The 26,019-nt window shown below is 41.7% G+C and overlaps 1 protein-coding gene across 1 annotated transcript; it reads right to left on the bottom strand.

Moving 5' to 3' along the window:
• Nucleotides 1–5,096: 5,096 nt before the first annotated feature.
• LOC117491718 (circadian-associated transcriptional repressor) lies at nt 5,097–15,019 on the bottom strand. Its single transcript, XM_034141807.1, has 6 exons — nt 14,871–15,019; nt 12,142–12,574; nt 11,735–11,810; nt 9,495–9,573; nt 7,501–7,627; nt 5,097–6,714 (listed from the first exon to the last, which is right to left on the bottom strand). Exons 2-6 carry the CDS (start codon nt 12,532–12,534, stop codon nt 6,331–6,333), a joined length of 1,059 nt encoding a protein of 352 aa, XP_033997698.1. The 5' UTR covers nt 12,535–12,574; nt 14,871–15,019; the 3' UTR covers nt 5,097–6,330.
• Nucleotides 15,020–26,019: the final 11,000 nt, after the last annotated feature.

The following is a 26,019-nucleotide window of genomic DNA, read 5'->3' as shown; positions in this document are numbered from 1 at the left end:
GTTCTTTTAAAACAAGTTTGCATCTTTCAGTAACATCAAAAGCCCACAAGAGTTCAGTTCAGGCTCGATGTTGCCTCGCTCACCTAATTGGTCTCGGAGGCCTGCATGTTGAAAAGCGGAAAACAAATTAAACCGGAAGAAATGCAGATAGTATGAAAGTCAAAGCAAATGTAAAATCAGTAACAGTTTAACACATTGTGAAGACACACAGTGAATTTGATCACTTATTTTTGAAATCCCTTTCACTGTGTATTGTTGAATGGCTTTCAGATATGATGAATCATGACATTCATTCACGTATAGGTTAAATGTTCTAAACTGCTCTTTCTTTAAGAGTCTCCCCTACAACTAATTGTGTATGACAAAACCTTCACATAATGGTAAAACCTTTTGAAAAGTCTTTCAATTCACTGTGCATGTACTGTTCATCATTAGCTGTTCTGAAGAAACCTGCATCTGAAAAATATTTAAAATCAATGCTGCTGCTAAAACACATTCAAGATGGCGATGTTGCTCTTTGAACATTGGTCTTCCTTTAAAAAGAGCTGAGGATAACCTATTGGAGACAGCAAAATCGATGGCAATGCTATGCTATGAAGAGGAGAGGCCACTGTTTTCTGTTTCTGTGATCAATCTGCTGTAGACATTCGGCTCCAGAGAGTACTGTGACTGCAATGTCAGAAAGAAAACATCAGTCCGCCTTTTAATGATTTATCCACATCAATATACTGTGGAATGAAACATATATTATAAATTATAGGATACAACAATACATTTGTTTTGTCACATAATGACATACCAGCCCTCCCCAGTGTTTATGCACAGTCTTCAGAGTTTTTATGGAATATCCCCAGGGAAAAGCAGCTGCTGCGGCATCATCTGTGTAACCTGCTCCTGTTATAATTGAGCAGGGGATATTTTGGGTTCACGTGTCTCTAATTAAAGGTGTTCAGTCCTCTGACAGATGAGACCATTATCTCTGTAGGGTGTGAATGAATCACAGTTCATAATATCATAATGAGTCCAGTCCTTGCTTTGCAGGAAGGATATATTGGTGTGTGACTGAATGTTCTGAAACATCTCCCTAAAACACCCAAAGCTCTTACGGCCGCGAAGAAACCAGAGTTTCCTTTGGTTTTTATGGACTCAGAAAAGAGATCTAATGACTCTGATCAAGTGGCCTTAATTTCATGTCCAAAAAAACAAGTTATGATCATATTTATACCTAAATGCTAACTCAAATACCTGACATTTGAGACTTTGGAGTTAATAACAAAGCGACTGATCCTTGTCTGAGTGTGAATGATAGCAGATTGCAATTTTCCAGAAGCTAACAAGTGTTTTTTTTAGCATTAAATCATGTGATATTTAGAGGAACCTGGTCGTGACTGCTTTTGAAAATTGCAAGATTAAAGCCTGCAGCCTGTATTAACACAAACCGTATCTAACGTCTAAAGTTTTTCTTGATTTAATTTAACAGCTTGAGGAAGTTTACAGAACCTCTTGATGTAATTAGATCTTTTTATAGCATGGAAGGTTTCTTATTTATGCAATTTGTTATTTATATTTTTTAAACGCATCAACAGATGGGGAAGTGACTTCACATATGTTTCTACACTTAAGAAATGAACTCCATGGTTTGGTACATATAAATAACTGCAGCGAAGTCAAGCGTCGCCACCTTGGCTCTGATTCATCACCACACCGCCTTGTCATTTCACACTCAGCTGGAGCTCAAATCAGGGCCAATTTAAAATGAAAGGGGAGCTGGAGAGAATTAAGCTGTATTTATTATTCCTTCGAGCTTTTTGCAACTGGAACCATGGACCTGTCCTCCCCCCCTCAATTTTTTCTCTCCCTCTCGCCTTTGTATGCTTTCAACAAAAGGCTCCCATCTCTGCTCCTCCAGGAATAATTAGTCTTTGTAGTTTTGCCCACACGTTGCCTGGACAAAAAAACTCTGATATCAATCAATTCTGTAAAGCATAACCTCTGTGAACCTCTAAAATGGAAAGCAACATGAAGGCTTGTCGGTGGTTGTATAGGTCTATAGTTATCATTTTGGTGATGATGAATGTCTAGTTTGTTATGAATAATGGGATATTCTGGCACTTGCTGTCTTTCATTGCACTTGAATTTGTCTTCTTTTTTTTGTTTCAGAATCAGGCTTTACAATTAAAGTATTTAAAACACACACAGAAGTATTAAAGGTCACCTATTATGCAAAATCCACTTGTTCCTGTCTTTTATACATAAACACGTGTCCCCTCTGTGTAAAGAGATTCTGAAAGTTTCAGGAAAAGATATTTGCTCACTTTTTGTCCTGATCCATTTATATAAAAACCTGTCTGAAAATAAGCTGATCAGATTTTGGCCACTTTATGATGTCATAACGATTTTTTGGCTTGTGTAACCATTAGCCAATAACCAACCAAGGTAACCTGGGAGTCCCAGCAGCTTCTACTGAAGCCAGTCCCCAACTCCGGGGACTTCCGGCCGGGGACTTCGGGTGGCAGTATACGCCGTGAAGTTTGCGGCCTGCCAGTAAACCCAAAGCAGAAGAAGAAGAAGTGACGTCAGCGGCTTAATTTGCCTAATCCTCCCCCAGGGACTTATTCCGGTGTGAACTGCTCTTTAGTTAATCAGAACTAAAGAGTTCTGATGAACTAAGTACTGGGAACTTTGTACGGCAAAGTCCTTTGTGTGAAAGCGCCTAATGTATGATCTGTTTAGTATTTCGAGCCAAACACTTCAGAGACATGTTTGTATATATCTGAGACCTATAATATATTGATGAAAAACAGTATAATAGGGGACCTTTAAAACAACATTGTAGTTGTAGACCTTCACATTTTTGTTTTGTAATGCATCTATATAATACATCTCAACCCCTTTTTAATGACATTTCCTTGTGAATAGTTTTTTGTGAAATTTTCCCAGCACATCACATGTTCAAAATTTGCAACATTGTTATTTTGGTCCAACTCCCTTTGAAGGATCTGTGAGAAAGGTGCCTTTTTGCTGCTGCAGCTCTTCCTTACATTCAAAATGACTTCCCTTTTCTGGGCGAGTGCAAGGCAGATCCGTGCCAGCTGTTTTTGGATTGGGTGCTGTCAGGTCGTCTGTGCACGTGAGTCTAGACCATTAGCCTTGCTCTGGGAGATTGAATCTGGGGCGGCAACTCTGAAACAATGCAGTCTGGGTAATCGACCCCTCTACCTCCTGCCAATCTTTGAATCTGGAAAAACAGACACGTGACTGAACTGCGTAATTTAAAGAAAGACCCCAAAAAAGGTAGACCATTTTTTATCTCCTTAAATTTCTAACTGATTGTTTTCCAGGCCACACACATCTGTGAATGCAGCATGCTCATACTGAAGGGAATAAAATGGGTTTGGCATTAGGAAGCTGACTGAAACGGAACCCAGTGCTTTCAATAAAAAGTTTAAATTCAAAAATAAAAAAATAAATAAAAGCAAGCAGCATTATATTGTGGTTTTTAAGTGTATTTTCCAAATCGGAGAAAAAGAAGGAACTGCTTTCATGGCATTCTTTGTTAACCACAGTGCTAATGCACAATGGAGGATACATCTAGAGCAGGGCTGTCAAACTCAAATACACAGTGGGCCAAAATAAAAAATGGGTACTAGTCGAGGGCCGGACTGGTTCAATGTTTATAGCAAAACTTATTGAAATTAACTTATTGCACATATTAAACCTGGAACTAACAAAGCTTAAATTATTGCCTATAAAAACAACATTAAACATTAAATAATCAGTTGCATTTATTTCTTATGGCTCTATCTGCAGCTTTTCCAGAGACATTTCTTATGATTACATTGTTCCACAGGCCAACAACAGCTTCAAAAAAACAATTTCCCTCAAAGAATAAAACAAACATGCCCTGTTGTCTCAAGAAACAAAGTGCAGAAGGAAACATCCATTAAACTCAGTTTGCTGCTCTGTGATGCTAGTTCAAGCCAGATACTTGGCATCTCATCTTGGGTGCAAGTTCATCAATGTTTGGGGTCAGGCTCTGAACTGAGGAAACCCTCAGGATTGAGTGAAGGTGTGCGTGCAATATACCGGCGGGCCAGATCTAATAGTAATTAGAAATTATCCTGCGGGCCAAAATTAAATCCACCAAGGGCCTGATTTGGCCACCGGGCCTTGAGTTTGACACATGTGATCTCGAGTGAATTTGAGAAACAAAGAGTCAGCGTGTCATGCTTATCTTTTCCCTATAGATGGCAGTATTTGGTTTTCGATTTGGTGAAGTCGTTTTTTAAATGTTATTCTTGTTGGCAGAAATACTCTATGTCTATTGCCAGTGTGGTTAAAGTTTCTCAGAAGCTCCAGACAGAAAATGATGTCTTAGATCACAAAGAACTCTTAATCTCCACATTTTCTGCAGCAGGCGGCTCATTGTCTTTTCCTGAAACGTGCATTCCTGTAATTCTTCAGGTTTGTTTTACTGTTAGTATTACATATGTCTATTATTGCCTCTGTAATTATCATTCTGTGAGTTGTGAATGTCTCATTGTCTGGGTTGTACAAATAGGTCACAGTTTTAATTCTGTGGGCTGGTTTGCCAACAGGCATGTGAAAGTGCATGTATGGAAAACATTAAATACCACTCACATTCTGGGAAGTGTGAAGTGATACTGAGCTGGTACATTTCTCTGCACGTTATGTTAGAGCTAATGTACTGAAAATTACATACCGCCTTATGAACCGTAAATCTTATTATTCCTTTGGGAAGTAAGCTCTCTTTGAGTGTTCCCGGTCTACTCACCCAATAATTGGTCTAACGGTGACATAAATCAGATCTATGAGACTTACAAACTCCTTTTGCTGACACACTTGTGCGGTGTTTTACCCTCTGCACTGTACTCTGTGTTACTGCAAAGTGCTGCTGAATATTTCACTCAACATAAAAGTGAAAAAGCCGAGTGGAACATTAAAACTAATAAGACAAGTTTAATGTGGAACATGTGCCTATTAGGGCTAAACCCTTGAGCTGTTGCTGATTCTGTGCACATAGGATAACTTCTAACAGCCTAGATAAAAGAAAAACTCACAATGAAACAACCCGAGCCTTTTTGCATCAAACAAATAGAACCACGTTTATTTTGAAAGTATAAAATGTCACACTATAAAGGCCACTTTTCAGGGTAAATCGACAACCTTTCCGTAAGATTTACACAGAGAAATACCTTGTCCCTCTCTGCTGGTCTAACATACTGTCCAGTTCTGTGGCAAAATAAAAGAATTGTTCTACTCCACCACAGAAAGTCGTTGGCAAGATCTGAATAATTTACTCGTTACAGGAAATGGCAGGAGAGTGAGAATTCCTGATTTGTACATCCCACCGAGGAGCAGTTATTCTGAACGATCCTCTCTTTTTATCAAACCGGCTTACAGGCACAGCTTGACGTTACAGGCACTGTTTGCCTTCTACTGGGAGACTCGAAAAAGAAATCTGCAGTCGACATTCTTTACAATGGCACCAGTCAGGCCCATGATTGCATCCCCATGGAGAGAGCATCCTCTGTTTGTACAAGCAGAACGACTCGTACTGCAGATCTCGCGGTGCGTGTCAGAGGCCGTTTGGCTCCCTGTGCAGATCTGCTGAGGTGTTCAGACTTTGAGCGTAGCGTTCGCATTCCTACTCACTGTGACGTGGTGCCCACTGAGGTAGAATAGTTGTACCAAAATACTTATTTATAAAGTATACAAATGAGTAACAGTCACATCAATAAACTTAAGAGTGGAGTCATTGGGTCTGGGGGGGTTGAGAAAAAAAACATCACATTTATGCCACTTTTTTTTCTCCATACAACAATATGTAGACCACCGTCATGTCTGGATATCTGAAAAATCCCTTCGAGCTCAAACTACTCCTGCAATTATTTCCCTTTCAGGCATAATGGCGCTTTCACAGATACTCTGCATTATTGCATCTACAGGTCAGTGGGAACGGTTCAGTTGTGGAATCAGGGGCTCTGGAGATCGCATGTGAAATCGCATGTGAAATCTATCGTCTCCGCTCTCATACACGCTATTCAAAAAAAAAAGTAAGTAAACAAAGGGGGAAACTAAAGCAGCCACCTGTCATGTCAGAGAGGGCACATTTCCATACAGAGAGTACAACATGTCCGTCAATGCTCCTTCCACATTACAGTGGACTCTGTGACGTCCCTTTTGGAGGCTCCCGTCTCCCCTGAAGGCTGGAATGGGTTGGCGAGCTGACCGGCTCCCGGCATGGTGGGCAAGGCTAGGCTGGGTCTGTGCGGTGCTAACAGCCGGACCCCCAGCCGTCTGTGTGGACTAGGACCAGCTGCTGTCTGTCAAACCGCCCTTCCCCTTGCAGATGATGCTTTCTGTCGATTTGAGGAGCCTCTCTAGACAGGGTGCGTTAATTTTGCTCGGCGGAGGGCCTCTGGGCACCGAGTCTCTCTTGGCGTGGCTGTCCGTGCTGGAGGACACGGCGTTGTCCTGCGTTAGGTCTTTGGGGGGCAGCGGGAGCCCGGGGCCGCCCTGGGCCTGCTCTGCTGCGGGGGAGCAGATGGGCGAGGGGTGGAGCCACTTCAGGTTACTGGCAGAGTGAGCTCCAGGAGGGGTGAGTTCGGTGACTCTCAGGGGTTTGACACCGGCTGCAGGATCACTGACGGGGACGGGGCACACGACTGCAGTGACGCTTACTGGAGATAGCTTGTGTAAAAGATAGAAACACACTTTGATTTAATGATTTGTTTGTTTAATATTAAGTGTCCATTAATCAACAAGAATACTATAAATGAGCCTAGAATTGCCCCTGGGGATTTGAAATAGTATGCATGATTGCGCGATGTATTTATTGAATAAGACAGACTTCTTTTGTCTTCTTGAAGGGGCACAAACAATGATGACACATATTTATTATAACCTTATTAAACGGCTAAAATGTTAGCAAACAGATGCCTAATTCAGAAGACTAAGCTATGAAAACACTCATTTAAAAATGTGTTTTTGTTTGAGCTAACTTCTCCACACTGTTTATAAATTATTTTGCTAATTGCTAGCATAATCTGACTGATGTTGCCGTGGCAAACAGCATGAGCCGTTACAAAATGCCCAACAGCTTTGATGTGGTGACTGAAATAAAATTAGAGTACATTAAAACCATGTTTATGGGAGGGTGTGTCAGGATTAGCCACAGAAACGACTCCTAACCAATTAAAAGCAAAGGAATGTTCCAGATTATTCTGACCTTTCTTATCCCCTTAGGAACACCTCCTCCAAAATTACCTTTTCTCCTCGGTCATTGTTCTTAGCCAACATGAGACAGTGGTAATACATCAGTAAAAATAGCTGCTAATCCCCCCCCCAGTCCCAGACCTGTGATTAAATAATAATAGATATTGTATCCCTCTTTCGCTGAATCGTCACCATTCTTGGCAGCAGGCCTCCTCCACCAAAGAGATGTTACATAACAGTTCTGCTTTCGTAAGGCTTTACCTTCGGTTTCTTGGTAGGAACGGCTTCCTCTGTCCGGGGATCAGCAAGTTGATCCTTGAGTTTTACATCAGGGAACCAGCTCTTCAGCATTTCCTCCATTTTAAGAATGATATTAATGTATTTCTCTCTGAAAAAATGAAGGAAAGAAAGAGAGAAACAGAAAGAGAGGGATACATTTAGTAAAGCTATCATTCATACATTTACGTAATCTACCAATCATCTTTTCCGTTAAATCTTATTACACAATCAAACTCACACAGGAAACAAGCAATCTCGCACAGCGCACTAACACTTCACTCACTTAGCAAAGCCTGTACTCCATGTGTGTGAAGGGGGGGGGGGGGGATTGTCTTAAGCACATTTCTCACATGTTTCGAGCTCACACGTGGCCTGATGTATAATAGTTCCGCTCGCCTCTAAATATAAAACCCCAAAGCCACATCGGTCTCCAACAGCGTCACCGTGAAAATAAACTAATCATGGTGACGCAGTTTGCGTGTGAGGTGTGTAGCAGGGGGCAGCGCCCCATTAACTCCCACCCGTGAAAACCAGATGGTGGGTAGGGATTAGCCCGTGTCATATGATCAGGACCTTCCTGCTATACTCTGTTCAGCGCATGTTAAATTCATGTGAAAGATTATCTGCAACAGTGACTGCTAAAAAAGTCATTTTGATCCTATCAACCATTGTGTTGCTGCAGGGGCTGCCAGCTGGCAATACAGAGCAGGCACAGGGAGCAATGAGGGGGGGGGGGGGGGGTTTAGTCCACCTTCCAGCCTCTGTCCCGGCTGTCTGTGGGGAGGCTGCCACACCCACTCTTTGTCTCCCATATGAGGGCAGCAGCTGGTGGGTGAGGGCTCCAATTAGGCTGTGCCAGACTCAGCAGCACTTAATCTTATATCAGTCTACCATTTCATCTTATATCAGTGTACCATGATGCTTTGCCCTACATACAGGTACCAGAAGTGCTGCTTAAAATTCAGAGGAGGTGAGAGGCTACATGAAGCAGCTACTTCATACTGTCAGAGCCGTGTGATATTGTGAATACGATCATAACGAGCTATTCTTCTATACAATTTTGTTTTGTATTCATACTGATAGTTTTATTGTTTGGTTACAATCAACCTTAGATGGCTTGACAACAATTCAGATAATTGATATTTACCGGTTCCAGCTTCTGATCTGAATGTAAGCTAAATCCCTTTCTTTTTTATGTTGGCAAACAAGGCAAGCAATTTGAAAACGTCAAATTGGGAATTTCACTACTTTCTAACATTTTATAAACTTACTCCTTAAAATAAGCAATATAAAATAGCTAGTTCGTGCAGCCTTTGTCAATATTAATTGAAAAGAAAATATTGTTTATTTAGGTATTGAAGGTTTGGCTGAACACATTTGAAGAGTCAAGCTAAGCCAAAATTATAAATTGAATTGTTCTTTTAGTGTACATATTCAGATACAAACAAGCCCAATAATGGCAATAATTGGCTATTTTGTGATTTAACACTAACAGGAAACCTCCAAACAATTAAACATGATTGTATTTTAGGGACAAAGACTTTCTCCTTTAAATTGGTGATATCATACCCCATTATACCATCTGGCCAGTGGAGCGCTAATCAAGCAGACACAAGTGTGCTGCTCACAGTGGAGCGTGATGCATTTTTAACAAGATGCCCTGCTAAAGCGAGACCCAGCCTTCTCTGCAGTAAATGTAGTCCGAGTGTGTGGGGGAAGCGGCTACTCACAGGGCAACCTGCTGTGAGCCATGTGTCACAGACATATTGTCCACCACTCTGACCCAAGACAGCAAGCACCCTGTATGAGGTTGAGCGTATTGTAGTCGTGATTCTGATCCGAGTTCAGTGAAGGTAACACACTTGCACAGGCAACACAGATTGGATGAAGCACACATCCCCCAGTATGTGTTTGTAGCTACATAAACACAAACTGAATACCATTGTCTGTATGTGGGTCACACTGAGGACACTTACCCCATGCAGGGGTTCTGCAGGACTCCCATGATCCTCTGAATCCTGTCCATGGCCACGCTCTCCTGGAAACTGCTGAGTCCTGGAAAAGAATAAAGTCGTACCATGAGCCACATGAACTGTGCTGACAGCAGGCCTGAGTCTGTGCAGCAGATGGATTGTGTGAAATGTGTGTGTGGAGGAACAGACTCCCTGCCTCTGTGACCAGGAAGTGTTGGGTCACACAAGGTTTGACAAAGTTCCCACATGAAGCAGTTTTCAGAGGCTGTTTGGACATGGCACTATCTTCCAGAAATCTTTATAATGCCTATCAGGAGACTCGCAAAGAGCAGCTGCTTTAATGGAGACTGTGGTCCAGTATGTTCTCGCTCCTCTGTGCCAACAGCTAATTTACGAGGAGGTCCAAACTGTGATACTGCCATAGCAATACGATTTAGATGTGCTCTTATTAAAAGAGGGACATTTTTTAGTAAAGTTGCCAAGAAACGTTATGCATCATCAGCTCCCTTATAAAAGACAGACACGTGCACACACAGGAAATAGTTGTGGTTTCTTGATAGCCATACAACAATACATGTTTCAATCATCTTGATTTTAAATATCAGGGACACGTTTTCCAGAAAAAGAGTGGGATGTCGTCTATCCGGACTATTGTTAATGTTTTGGATTTCTCTGAGACAGACAAAAGACATACACAGAGGCCGTTTCTCAATCGCGAGGATGCTGGCTTGGTAGCACAGCCGAGCCGAGCATCTTGCTTCAGAAGCAAGGCAAGAATACTTCCTGGCATTCAGAAAACAAAGAGTGGAACAGGCTAGCAAGTGTGCAGGTGTGCGTCATATGCAGTGGTGTTTTTAAATGTACAAAAGTGGTGGGGCACAAAAAACGTAGATGTCTATATATAAGCTTCTGCAGTGACGTGCAGTGAGGTTCATGGCTGGTGAGGCACTGGCACTGACTCTTCAGGTTTACAAATATTATATTTTTGACCTAAACCAAAATATAATATTATTTTCAAAAGCTTTTTTTGTCTGATGCTTCGATTAATTTTAAACAGACAGTTCAACAAAAGGATACCCAAAAAATGTAATTTTATCATTTAAATATTAAATTGTTCTCTCTTAGTAAGATCCCATTTTCAATAAAATTGCGGTCTTACCTTGACTTGAAGATGAAGTCCATTTGCCTATCCTTCGTGACAAAAATCTCTATTACTTTTTTGTAAAAGTCCTCCTTATCTTCTTGTAGTTTCAAAAGTCTATCATAAATCTAATCGATAGATTTATGATTCAAAAATTATAAAAGTAGGGTAGACATGTGGATATTATCCGGCTGAACAGGTACGTTTCCCACAGATCTTATTTCGAGCTATTTTCTAAAATCCTATAGAGATCTCATTGCTTTTTTGTCGAGGGAAGCCATGCGCAGCTTACTTCCGGGTTTTAGGACGCGTCACTGCACCTCTCTCGTCTCCTCTTCACACACCACACTTTCCGCGGCACACGTACTTACAGCCAATCAGCTCTGAATTATGAGAGATGACGTATGGTGGGGATGGCAGCTCAGTGCACCTATGGTCATTATTTTTTTGCCACACACATTACATAGGAAAATACTCTGAGCATGCGCAGTGCAGTTTTTACAGTCACCATTCACTTAGACAGTGAGAGGGAGGGGTATGATCAGGTTTTGTCCCACATGGCTCTAAACAGCTCAATAGGCACACACTGTAGACACTTATTAGAAGAACACAGACTAAAACAGCAATGTACAGACGAATCAGATGATTAAACATGATCTTAAAATATATTTTATATATTTATTTATTTTTTGCATTTTTTGTAATCATTATTTGTAATAGTTTCTGCTGACACTAGGTGGGGCTGTGCCAGTCGCCACTGGTCATATGAGAGGCCCCGCCTTACATCTTCCGCCACAGATTTGGGGAATTTGGTCCATGCGCAAAGCATTGTGGGGATTTTAAGGACGCGAAGTCTACCCATGTGCAGCCTCGAAATTTCCCCCAAACCAAGGACGCGGCCTCGGTGGAATTCCAAGTATGCTGGAGATTGGAACAGTCCTTCGGCAGCACTCGATGACGTAGCATCCTTGAAATATTGGCTTGGAAGCCAATATCCTCGCGATTGAGAAACGGCCAGAGACTCAACTAAGGAATGGTTGAATTAAACAGTGTGATACTACTGGGAACAACAAAAATAGTAAAAGATGATAAAAAAACTTACGTTCTCTGTATCTCCCTGCACGAAGGCCATTCAAGATAGATGACAGTGGGTGAATGTAGCATTGTAGCTCCATGCACTGAAAACAAAAATAGAGTAATTTATAGGTGACAAATTGCTGTTCATATTAATATAAAAGTTGCAGAAAATGATTTAGATAACCCCCAAACTCCGCCTACTGTTCTGCTGATTGAAGTTTGATTTATGATAACACGACTCTACTACCTCTTAAGAAAAGCATGACTAATCCAGCTTATAGTTACAGGGGGGGGAAGTCATTCTTACTGGAAATGTGATGCATGACTGTAAAACCAGCAGGGGAGACGACCTAGGTGATAGGCCACGCTCTAGTTTTGCTGACACTGTTAAACACCTCCTGTGCGAAACAGACAAGAGTTAGAGGTGCTCACCTTTCTGTGGAAAATGTGGTTCTTCTCTGACACATTGGAAAGGGGCTTGCACTCCTCCTCGGAGCTGTGAGGTCTCTTCAGTGCTTGCTGAGTGTTTTTGCCATTTGTTTTGTCTCCTTGTTGTGTTTTACACAGTCCAATGGTGCTGTCTCGTGTCTCCGTGCAGCCTGAGGGAAACCTCCGGCTGGAGGCCTCTGTGACCTCGCTCCAGTTACGGTCGCCCTCCTTCACCTCACTGCTGTCAGATGGGCCCAGGTGTGGTGGGCTGCGGGGGGATGAAGGACCCTCTGTGTGGTTGTGCTTTCCGGTGCAGTCAGACTCCTGTTCGCTGTCGTTGTCCTCATTGTCACTAGCCAGCCAGTCAATGGAGTTGTCCGAATCTGTAGCAGACATCCTCGGCTGCAGGCTCTAAGTCGCACTGACCATCACTGACCTGACAGACAGAAAGAAAGTCACGGTTACTCGAGTCTAATGCAACAACAAAGAAAATAATAAAAAAGCAGCCAGTCATATTTGCATTTCGCTAAAAACAATGCAGGTTCGCCTAGAAATAAAAGAAACTGAAGCAGACATGAATAAAGGCTCCCACACAGCGGAGCACTGTGAGCAGATGGTGGCAGTGCGACCACAGTTGTTCAAACCACAATGACCTGTTTCTTTTACAGATGCAACACCTGAGCCAGTAAGCACAGACTAGCCACCTTTCATAGCAAACACCAAACATCCCAAATTATCCGACACTCAAATATGTTCACTCATATAATGTGTTCTATTATTAACTCTACATCATGGTAAGAACAAAGACATTAAATCTACATTTTACAATCGATAGCCTGAGTGTTTTCCTTCATTCAGCTGCCAGCTGCTACCACCAAAATCATTCATAAACATTGTTAGCTTGTTTATTCAAAGGGGGCAGGGGTCTGCCACCATGACGACCAGCGTCTCAGACAGACCTCCCATCAACACTAGTGACACCACTGTGGGGGGAAAAAGATTGTAGAAAATGAGAGCCTGGCACTGTTTGTTCACAACATGAAGGATGCCTGGGGAATAGGAACTCTTCAGACCGAATGCTCGTCACGGAGGTTTCATTTCTTTGTGGGATCTTTGGATCTTCCCAACGTGTTTCCTCAGTGATTAGAGGATAAAAGGAAGTGAGAACAGCATTTTCAGCACAGAGATTATTTTCGGTGTTTTGAGTGCTTAACGCCTGGCATGTCTCCTGCCTCCTGTGAAGTCTGAGGGAAGGGGAGTTAATTGCTCCCTTGGTCTTTGTCACAGGACGACCACCTTCTGATCTTATTGTTACGGAGGAGGGTGGAGCACAGATTGACTGATTTTACAAGCTCCAACAGAACGTACGCAGAGGCACAAAAAAGTTTCTGTCTGAAGGTTAAAGTAATGCTTCGGGGAGACCACAGCTGACCAATTTTAGTTAGAAAACCAGACTAGCAAACATTAGAGGGAAGAGCTGTAATGAAATGCTGAGTTCATTTCTACTTGGATTCAAGCAATAGCCATACTCAGTATGCTCAGCATTAAATATATCTGATACTGTTTTATTATGAAATCCAAGGGTAAAATATGTATTACTAAATGTACACTATAGTACTCTATATTTATATATATATACTTGATTGTCTCCTCCATGATTTCCTGTTTGTGTTTTTATCATGTGCTGTTGCCTCTTAGCGTTTTCTTTTTTTTAACAAATTGTACGGTGTCCTTGGGTGTCATGAAAGGCGCCTAAAAATAAAATGTATTATTATTATTATATTGGTTATATATTTACAACTATATCTTGATAAATGTTTATCTAAAAAAAGTTATTTATCATTCAAGTTAAACATCCATCATCAAACTATTCAAAAATACTTATATCGTATTACTTATCTCATTATATCCCATCATTCATCCTTCAATAAAAGTCTATTCTCAGTCCCACGTTTGTGTCTGCTATAAAAAGACTGCAACACACCAACACCAATTTCTTGGCAAATGCACATTATATAACACTCCGTATTATTTATGAAAATGATAGCATTTGTCAGATTTCATTGTTTTAAAACCACATTCACATACCACACTTGGTCCATTAGTCTCTTTGAGTACACCACGCAGGCCTTCAATCTTTCAAATAGAAATTCTGACTCTTTACTGATCACATCTACTTAACCATGTGGTTTAAAAAATACACATTTCTTAATAGAATTCACTTATAGCAGATATCCTTTACTATATCCATGTATTCATCTACCTGTGTAGAAGGTTCACATGAATAGAGATGCCCACTACTTCACATACATGACATTCCTATTTAGAAAACAGAAATGAACATGAAATGCATTAGGAATATTTCCCTCATTCAAAGATTACACATTATTATCTCTTCTTAGTGAAAAGCGAAAGATCCGATCTGTGAGACTAAATGCAGGTTTCAAATCAGTTAGGTAACATACACAATAGACTTCCTCATCAGGCATGGCAAATTTGGCAGCAGGCACTGTTATAATAAATTATATTTAACCAGGAATGCACATGAGAAAAATCATCATTGTCACGCCTTTATCTGCCATCCTATTAATCTTTCTATACAAATAAATAGCTGCTCGTTTGCATTTCTGCGCCAAATTCCTGTGGCCAATTCCTAAGTAAATGCCTGACCTCCACACAGACAGGTGATCAGTGATGTGTTCAGGGAGGTGAGGAGCAGAGAGGGTGCGTACCTTCCCAGGATGGAGCAACTGTTCCGTTGTTCAGCGGTAAATCCAGCAGCAGTGTGGGGCAGAGAGCAGCTGATGTGTCGGACGTGCGGTGTGTGAGAGAGTGTGTGAGTGTGTGAGGAGGACACGGTGCAGCCAGCTATCGGCCCGTGTTGCTTCTCCCAAGGCAACGTGTCTGGGAGGGCGGGATTAACGGGGACCGGCTCTCTCATTTGCTCCTCAAACTCCACCGACCGACAAATCAGCGTCGGCTCCCGGAGCAGCCGCGGAGCGATAGGCTAGGCCGGTTTACATATGCAAATGAGATGGAAATGACACAAACACGTGGACACGCGGATCGGTTTCATTTCGGCAGCTGGGCGAAAAGTCAACCCAAGGCTAGTTTGGGTCACTCTGCAGGCATTCTTCATCGTTATATCATCCGGGTGATTATGACTGACTTGTGGCATGGCTGTGACCCGAGCAGCGTGGTAAAGGCAGTCAGCAGATTCAGGGAGAACAGTGATGGTTCATGAGAGAGCAGACTATTTTATTGAACCTGAAAGTCAGGTAGCTGGGTCTAAAAGTCTTATTTTTAAGTCGAAGTCATATTTTGCAGTGGAGGAAGTTTTTACATCATTTAGGCTACTTTAGTTATATTAGCATTGCCAAATACTCAACCAATAACACATTTAAAAAAGTATAACAATCAAAAATAGTCCTGAGACAGAATAGTCTACTATGTGTTTAATTATCACCACTTTATATTCCTTTTGGTAGTTTCCACTATATTAAATTGTCATAATTGATCAATTAAATACTTTTCTTTTTTGCGCATTAAATATGAATCTAAAAAAAGCTTTATTATATCTATCTAATACTTTTTATTAAATATGGCACTTCATCCCTTTTAACAGTCAGTGTGACTGATTAATTGATACATTCCTAAAAATGTAGATTAAATTGTCATTGTTACAAGTTAACAATCTTAATAGCTCAAACCTTTAACACCTGAAAAGTTTATAATTGTATATGTACAAAAGTATCAGTAATTGATTAGGCAATTGACATTCAGACTCAGTTTTTTTTTTTTTATCTGCACATTTTTTCTTTGTTGGACACAGTCTGGGTGTGACTCATAGGACCTCTGTTTGTCTGAGGGGGGGGAGATCAGGAGCCCTCTGCCAGACGAGCATCCTGATCCTGGAGCCAGCCGTGAGTCACGAACCCTCAGCAAATGTGATTCCAACATGCATTTGGGAGACAGCCACACACAGAAAGCATAACCTGCCCCCTCTCCTCATCCCCCTCAATTCACCACAAGGGCGAGCAGATTTTAAGCAATCTGCAGAGTGAGCACAGGTCACGTTTGAAAAAGCACTGTGAGATGTTTGCAGAGCCAAAATCGCTGCCCAGACTATTATAACAACTGGGTGCAAAGGTATCTGAAATAAAAATCAGAAGGAGTTTTTGGGCTGTCTTTCTTCAATGAGCCTTCTCTATTGTAATTTTAACAGCATTTTGTATTCAGGTGAGCAAAGAAGAGCGTATGTGGCAACTACTACGTGAGGAGCATGCAGGTCAGGTCGGGCACGGCCACCTGACTCTGGGTTTACTTCTTTGCTGCTGTGCCTAAAATCACACCCTGCTGTGTAGAATACTCCACAGACACCATAGCACCAATAGAGAGTGTAAGGGCGACATGCCTGCTGACACAGTGAGCCACTCGTGATGAATTTTAATTGTCGCGTAAGCTGCATCTATTAAACATCCCATAAACAGTCTCCTGTCCTGCTGTACTCCCCAGCACCAGATCCTCCCGCGACCCCAGACTCTGTGGCGCTCCGAGTCTGCTGAACTCTCATTTCCCTTTTTTGTCTTCAAGGCTCCCATGACACTGCGGAGTACATCTCTTCCACTTCAAAGCACAGGAAAAAGACATTACATATTTTTTTAGGGGGGTGAAAGAGATGTTTCATGCACATCTATGCTGTGCTTTAAACTATAGAGACACAGTAGAAAAGCAATGTTTGCATTTATATAACGGATTACAACAGCTATTCAAATGTCTTTTGTCCAACGTGTTAAAGAGCAGATTGTTCTGAATGTTTCAGTAAATCATCTTTGTCATCTCTGGGAACATTTATGTATTTACAATAATCCGGCTCCATTCAGTTGCCCTGCAATTTGTCATCCACATAAAGAACAACAGCAGCAATTTGCAATCTCCTCACAAAGGGAATTCTTTTATTTGTGCATTCTCCTCTCAGGATCCGGGGATGAGTCACTCAACACAAACTGGCGCTGTGATTTTCAATTTGTCAGAGAGGCTGGCTGATTCTGTATTCCACAGAGACTGGATGTCTCCCGCTCTCATTCATAAAAAATGAAAGCCAAATCAATGCCCCACGCCCATTATATTACAGGGCATACACTGAACATCTGTCCTCACCCACCCTTTTGGAAAACGCAGCATGTGTGCGTGGGTTACCATCAGTGCCACGCCTCACCCTATGGACCGAGAACGTTTTGAAGCCCTTTTTTTTTCCAACACTTTACAGTATTGCAAAATCTGTTTCTCATCGACAGACGGGCTGGCTGGTTTAATGCAATAGCTAGCTATTCAAAACATTAAGTGGAGTGTGGAGAGCCTGCTGATAGCCTCAGTTGACTCTCTGTGCTGTACAGCAAGACAACTTGTCCTTACCTGTAGGCTGCATGTGGATACGGGTGTGAGAGTGTTTGGGTGCTGCTGGCAGGGGGACAGGTTAGTGAGTGTCTTGTCTTACTAACAGCTGTCCCCTGCAATGAGCTGTTCATATGACTCAGCTTGATAGATCCAGGCTTAAGGCCATGTTCTCTTTGTCTACCCAAATCTGGACCTGTGGTATACTGATGTCCGTGTGTGTATGTGTCTGCTAGCTACAACGTGCAGCACATCTCTCAATTTGCGACACCAATCAGCGTGCTTTCAACGGCACTGTTCACATTTAACTGCTCACCACTAATAGCTGGAGCGTTACCCAGGCACGGGGTTGTGTTTGAGCTCAGAGGGAGGAGAAGACTGGCTGGTATGTTCATTACTGTGTGAGCGACAAGTGAAGCCGCTGCAGGGAAGGCCAACAAAACATTTCAAACATGCGAGGCATGACATGATGAAAAACATCTAAAAGACACATGGACTGCATGAACACAATTGATGGTGGGATGTAATATTACGTTTTTTCAGTGATTCATAGCTTTGACAGGATTACATAATTCTCCCTGTAAAGTTTAAAGGTGGGGTAGGTAAGTTTGAGAAACCGGCTCGAGATACACTTTTTGTTATATTCCATGGAATGCTCTTAACATCCCGATAGCAATGAATATCTTAAGTGCTTTTACAAAAAATCCATAAAAAAATGTCATCTGTGGAAGCCGTAGTACTGTAAAAAGTACGACCAATCATTTTAGCCGGCCCGGCTAAAATAACTGGATGGCCTACCTGCCTGTCAGCCTTCCATCTGTGCACAAACTTATCTCGTGCCCTCATTGGTCATGTGCGCATTCGTGTGTGTTGGAGGAGGGGCTCTATAAGGAAGTGGCAGATTTTCTCCGGTTGTGTATTTTCAAATTCTAGCGATCTCGAGCCGGTTTCTCAAACTTACCTACCCCACCTTTAAGGCCTCGGAGCAGCTGCTTTGAGTCACCTCTTTTGATATATAAATTGAGCATGTCTGCCCTTTCAATGCATTAAACCTTATTGCAATCGAGTTGAAACAGAAACTTTCTAGCTTGAATGCCAGACTACATTTCTTTTAGCCCACTCTGAAAACCCTTATTTTCAAAATGATCACTACATATGTTACACATAACAGTAAATCATGATGGACTGAATTTTACAGTCGAAGCAAGTGAGCTTCTTACATAATCAGGACAAAGCTCCCCTGAGTCCGGACTCTGTAACTCCTGTTAATCTCGGTTAGAAAACGTGTCGTCCACTTCTCTCCAGTGCAGCTCACTCCTCCAGATATGTCATCATGTTACAGTAAATGCTAGTTCAGCCCAGTTAACCCCACCCACACAGCAGAAATGTGACTGCACGTAGTGTGGGCACGCTGCAGCAGTGTGAGGGGGGGGAAGCACCAGTTGTGTGTGGCAAGGAACAGCCAATAGCATTTAGAGTTGGTGTGAGAGGTTATGCAGTCAGAGGAAAAGCGATACTGGGCACATTTTTGTGGCTTTAGAGGGCTGGACTTCCGGCGCCGCATCATGGACCCTCCCTCTCCCTTTGTGGCTTCTTCCCGGTCCGACTCCACTCAGTCACATGCTCTTCACTCAGAGAGAAGACTATTTTTCACACACAGTTCACATGCAGTCAGTTGAGAAAGTCTGGCAGCTAATCACTGTCAAATCTTGTGTGGCTCTGTGTGTGTTTGTGTGTGTCTTTAGACTCTCTCTAATGTCTGAACGGCTGCCAGAGCAGCTCAAGCGACAGTGGGATGTCTATCTGCAGGGCTGAATGTTACATGTGACTGGGGTATATTTTAACTGGGTTATGTAAGTGCTCCAGCCTGCGCTCTCCACACACAGAAGAGGAGGGCTACACATGATGCAGAGCACCGTGAGCTCAAAACAAGCATTTCCTTCGCACACCGACTCATTCCTTCACTTGGATAGAACTTGGGGCCAGTGCACAACTCACAGAAACTGGCTTTTGGTCTTTGTTTCCACTTCAAAAAGGTCTATTAAGATAGACTACTCTCTCTCAATTGATTTCAGATGATGTAACATGTTGAGCTAGTCGCAGTATCTAATCTTAATGTGAAGGTTAGGGTTACATAAGCGGATTTATAAAACACATTGCTCCCCTCTGACTTGTCTCCCATTGTTGGATTCATCTGAGGGTTGTGATCACGTGGTGTGACATAAGCAGATAATTGGCTATCATTACGTGTAGACACGGGACAGACACTTCTCCGTAGGTTGACCATTACTTCAGCCTCCCTGTGGAGAGCTGTTGGGAGGGCTGACAACAGGCGATCCTCCAAATATATGTCCAATGTGGAGCTACCCACGCTCCGTCTGCTAGCACTTTTATGGGATCATTATGTGGGCGTTTTAGTGAGAGATCCTATCTAGAAGTGATGCGATATGGGCTGATAATTTCTTTGTAGGCAGCCATTCAACCTCACTTGGAGAGGAGCTGATGATCATAGCGCTTTCATAGCAGAGTTTTGACCTGAAACTTCATCACAGGCCTGCTCAGACAGCTTCACAAATGTGTACTTTCAGGGGTTTAAAGAGATGTTTAAATGATAAAAGAAAACACTACAATTATTGCAAACATCAAATGCAATACATTTTGTTCTATCTTGTTATTCGACCTAAGTTACTTCATTTGATGAAACAAACAAAGTCAAATTTGGCTGCATGCCTCTTGAACCTAAATAATGCAACGCTTATTTAAGCTCGGTTGCGAACTTTGTGTATTTCGTCACCATGTATTTTGGCTTGTCATGCTGTTTTTGAAATAAGTGAAAAGTCTCTTCTCCAATTCATAGGAATAAGCATGAAAAACACAAACACAGACACACAGCAAAGGAGAGATGAAAGGCAAACATAAAATGAGTAGACTAATATTGTTAGAGCCATTTTCCTTTTGTTATTATTGTCTGAATGTTAGGCTTAATAATAATATAAATTAGATTAAACTCTTAATTATCAGGTCTTTTTGTGAGTCACACTATGGTTTAAAATGTATTAATTTAAGGCTCACTTATTTGTTATGATATGTGCGTCAGTATCACGTGCATGGGTATATGCCTATATATGGTAGGTTGATATAACACAGCTGATGGTGATGAGACGTGGAAGCGGAAAAGTCTTTTGACCGTGTTCTTTATGTTCTTTTTGAGACGGATAACTTTATTTTACTGTGAAGCGAAGAAATGTGTCCTCCTGTTTGTATGTCGTCTGGACCATTGAATAAAGCTCATCTAATTCAGCAACGATCTCCGTTAAATAAAGAGACAAACACATGTTAATAACGTTTAAAACAAAAAGTACACATCCATTATTCACAAGAATTGTAAGAGTAAAGGACAGCAGTGAAAATGGCTCTCATGAGGCAACGCATTCTCCCATTACCATCTGTGTACAATTAAAATAAGTACATTGCACGGTCGTATTTTTAAAATGAAATTGGCAGAATAAACTGTACTGAAGCATAGAGTCTGTCATTCAAAATAAAACAAGCACCTGCACATTATATTGTTAATCATCAGTGAAGCCAATGATGTTTTAAGTTATGTCGACTGTCAATACTAATGTTTGTCAGCGCTGTGAGCTCACGAGGAGCACGGTGAGTTTATCCAGGAGGCAGAATTTAAGAGTGCCTTTTAGCTTGAGATGCCTCATAGTCACACCTCACTGCTGTAGCAGAGCAGCAGACATGCATGAGTCACCCATTCAGAGTCACTTTACAGTCGGTTAAGAGTCAGTCATCAGAAACGTCCATCCAGAACTGATCTTTAATAGCAGGTTGTTTGTGGCTAGCACGTGTCCCGTGCCCTGCCCCAGGTGTGAGGTTTCTGCTCTCTCCACCAATAGGAACAGTAAAGCTCAACTGTGGGCTATGTGCTTTTTTTTCTTTTTTAGTCCTGCTGCTGCAGTCATACACTTGCATAACATTTTGAGGCCCACATTAGGCTCTTTTGTTTGAATGTCATCCCAACCTTTTCAAGGGAAAAAATACTTGGCATCTCTCCAGCCTTCTTCAGAGCTGAGATTCAACAAGTCCCACAGAGAGGAGTCTACTGCTTCTCCTCCATCACATCCTCTGAAACAGGAACACCACGAGGGCACTCTGACTGACAACCACAGGACACCCACTCCTGCTCTGGAACATGTGCCGAAATGAGGCTGCACATATGTAAGGACTTTCAAATGTGAACAACACACATTACCATAAAGCCATACAGCAGAGTATAGCATGCCCACTGAGTATACACAGAGATGAAGTTATTATCGTCTGGAGACCAAGAGAAAAGCCTGGGGGGGGATTAGATAAGGTAAGGGGGAGGACAGGTGTCAATGTGTGCAGAAATGACATGTGGAAGGAGCCAAGAGGGTCTGCGTAACTGCTGCTGTGTCCAGAGACCACCCCTCCCTTTGCAGCTCTGAGCTCATTCTGGCAAACACGTGACACACAAGAAAACACACAAGCTACGTTCTATCACTCTGCATACACAACTAATCCTGTCTCTGCCCCCTCACTGACCTTTTAGCATTTAGGCATTTTAACAGATTATTCCTACAGTCACCCCCACCACACACACACTCTCCCTCCCTGTCTGTCTCTTGTCATTCTGTCATGCCCACAAGACACATGTGCAAACATCCTTCCTCCATGTGATCTCTAGCATGGTGACGTCATACAGTAGAGCGTCCTCTTTAAGTTCTTACATAGGTACATAGGGATTTGCAAATGCAGCATGCACAGGAATGCATGATTTACAGCCTTTGTTGCGACAGACATGTTTGGGTACATTTTGTACAGCTGTTCTTTGATATGACGCTTTTGAAGAGAACGAATATGTCAAGGAGAAAAGAGTGCCAGACGATCCAGACAGCCATTTCTGCTGCCACTTGCATTGTAGCAAATAAGAAGAAGACATTTTTATGTCATATTTGTTTAGACTATATTTTGAGACCTGTGACTCAATAATTAGGGTTTGAAACATCTGGGGACCGGAGCATTTAAGTGTTGAAAAAGACCAAACGATATGATATAAGGATAGCAAAAAAAATCAAAGCAAATTTAAATTGCAATAAAATAAGTTATTGCTAATTGGAATCACTCCCACCTTCATTAACGAACATCTCTATTAATGCCTTCTATACAGAAACTATGAGTATTTTACAGTATTCATATCAGCAGGGAATGATTTGAGACACAGCTCAAGATTCACCCAAATTGAATGCAGCAATGATTAATTTAATTAATAAAACCTGTGCTTTTCCTATCATGATGTTTCCTGATACTTCATTAACACTGGCTCCACATGTAAGGCATGACAATGTGATGTGCGCCACGATTAATGTCAATAATTACACCTGTGGTTTTCCTCTTATAAGTTACGCATCTTATTTTCTAAAATATCTGATTACAAATCAACATTTAAATCTCATATTAACCTATCAGCAACATTCAATGGAATCAAAGAAAGATCAATGCATGCAACGTCTAAATATGTTTTTGTAATCATGTGAATGATCATACTCCTGTCATACTTGTTGCCTTAATTATAATGTCAATATTTGAGCAGATGTTAGATGGTAAATTCAAACCTTACTGTACACCCGGCACATGAAACAGTTTTACTAAAAGGTATGGACTTTTGAGATAAGTGAAAGTAAAATTGAGGTAATGCATATTTCATACAACAATGTTTTACATGTCAAAGTGTATACAAATCGAAAACTAATGCTCCTTTCTGTGGACACTATCCTGGCCGGTGAACTGGGCGTATAAAGTATGGAAAATTCCAGTTTTGTATTGGGAGAGGAGCAGTGGCGAGTGTTTACTCCTCCATCTCTAGAGACACCAACTAGGTCAAGCGCAAATGAATCTGCCAACAGCCTATAGAGTGGTGGTGACAGGGGGAGATTTGGGGGGGTTCTGTGGACTTTGGGCACAAATCTCATTCTGGGGACGAAACTCAGTTACCTAATTTTAGCTCAAGCCTCCCCACAAGGCCCATTAACTTTCCACGGAGGTCTGAGTTCACGCAGCATTCATTGGACCTCAGCTTAGCGGGATCCTGGTTAAACAGTTTAATGGTCACACAGCTAATTATGTGTTGCCACAAACTAAGCCAGTCAAGGACACTCAACATTAAAACCATTTATCCTGCACTCAATCTACTTTAAGCCCTAAGACCTGTTGTCTCTAAAGCATACTACTGCTAAACTACTTTTACTTATGATTGTTTTTTTCTTTGTTGGCTTGCATACCCCCAAGTTAAGCCCATCCTCTCTGTGGTATTTTCATAACGTCAGTAAAACATAACCATATAACTGTGGGTAATTTTCCAGATGAAGTTTTACAACATCCTCTGAAAAATAAATCTCTGTCTGCAATCGGAAAAATGTCTCCTTAATACCATGAAATAGCAAAACACATTTATTTGCAAAGCAGACAGCAGCATGTAATATCAGCCTAGCAAGCAGAGGAAACCATATAGTTATGTAAGGAGGATATGATGTAATGGAAACAACATAAAAGGTACCTCTCAGACACATGTTCATGACGGTAAAGAGGCGTGACAAAGGGGAAATAACCCCAAAGCATAGCTCAGCACTTTGACTGTGACATCTGATCCTCGGGAGGACAGGTTTCAGCCAAATGTTTTAGGCTAATTTACGGGTCTGCTGTTTCACAAGGTCAGAGGGTTCAGAGTGTCACAGATGGCTCAGCCCAAGAGCCAATTGGAGCTGGTATTTCTCTCAACAGGTCAACGGGTTTGTGTACATTTGTTTGAGTACGTGCAAAATAGGCTATGTGTGTGGACCCACGTGCATTAGTGTGTTTGTTTTGGCTTCCCAATTGTTTTAAGAGCAACTAATTAGTGGTTTAGTGTGTATCTTTGAATGGAAATAAGTGTTTCTATTTGACAAAATTATTTATTTTGAAGGCATGTGGTTTGAATATTAATGTCAAGTAATACATTTAGAGACGACTGAGAATGTATCTTCAATACTAAAAAGGAATGCAAGAAGGACAGAAATCTCCATTTGTATAAAAAATAAAATCTGAGCTGTATCCGAACAACTTCTCTCTTACAGCTGATACAGAACCACTTAAAGTAAAAAGTGTAACACACAGTGACCTGTCATTGTCCTTGGCCTCAGTCGATCTTTATGTTCTTCTGTTGTGTTATGACAGTGGCGAACCGTGTCTATCACAACTGGACCTTCTGTAGAAAGACACACCGAAGAACCGGTTCTGAACCTGAAAAGCTCTAGCACGGAGCTTGAACCGGAGTTGCGTTGGTGTGAATGAGGTACTAGAGTACCCTGGAACCGAGGGAAACTCTGAAAGAATACGCCCATTGGCTACAAATCAATATATGATTGGTGGATCAAACTGTCAGTCCAAATGTACGCTCTCATTCAGTGCAACGGCCAGGGCATTCTATCAAGGATATAGAATACCTTGGTTGAAGGATATTCTACCCAGAGACCCAGAACAAGATCTGATTGGTTGCTTTCTTTTCTAACAGAAAACCACTGAAATGCGTAGTGCATGGTCCGAGAAGGACAAACAAATCAACGTAACACTGTAATATTACAGATCAACAACACAGATACGATTCTCATTTATTCATTTTATATACATTTTATATACATTTTATTACATTTTATTACATTGTATTTATATACATGTACTGTAATTAAATCGATTTTTTGTTTGTTTTATCTGAGTGTTCCAGGGTATTCTCTGAATACCTTGAAGGCCCTGACGGTTCGCCACTGCATTTAAACATAACCTCTGGTCGGAGCTGCGTATAGAACGACTTACATTTCCTCCGCTGCTGAGACTTCACATAAAAGGACTCACTGTGCATTGTATGTTTGTCTGTTTTATTCTACTGTTCACTTAAGAGTCACTTCCTGTAATGTGATTAAGATTATGAGATACATTCAGATATTGTCAAGCAGCTGCTAGAATCATCATATTTAATTTTACTGACAGTTTCCTGGTATGTACTGTATTTAGAGCCAGTGGCAACCCTCATGCCAAGCAAGTCAATCCCCATAGACCCACAAACAGCTGAAATAAACAAGTTTACAGCCTGGTACAAGAAACAAATGTGGTCTTTGTAGCCAATTTTCAGCATGTATGCATTCATCACTCAGTAGAGAGGAGCATTTTAATAAAACACACCTGTTTTATTCATATTAAGGCTTTAAGTTCTGCATAGATTAGGGCGTAGTCACTTCTACTGAGTGACAAATTGGGTTTTGTTAAAGGTTAGCTGCTAGCTCTCTGATGCGTTACCCCGGCCCGCCTCAGCCCCACCTCTCTGCACATTTTAGGAATTTGTAAGGAATGGGCTGTCGTCACTGCCAAAATGGCGATGTCAGGGCCCCAGCCAGTGGCGGCGCCAGGGTATGGCTGGGGTAGGCT

Source organism: Trematomus bernacchii, unplaced genomic scaffold (assembly GCF_902827165.1).
Source record: "Trematomus bernacchii unplaced genomic scaffold, fTreBer1.1, whole genome shotgun sequence".
In the NCBI taxonomy this organism is placed as follows: domain Eukaryota; kingdom Metazoa; phylum Chordata; class Actinopteri; order Perciformes; family Nototheniidae; genus Trematomus; species Trematomus bernacchii.
This window is presented reverse-complemented; position numbering and strand designations above follow the sequence as displayed.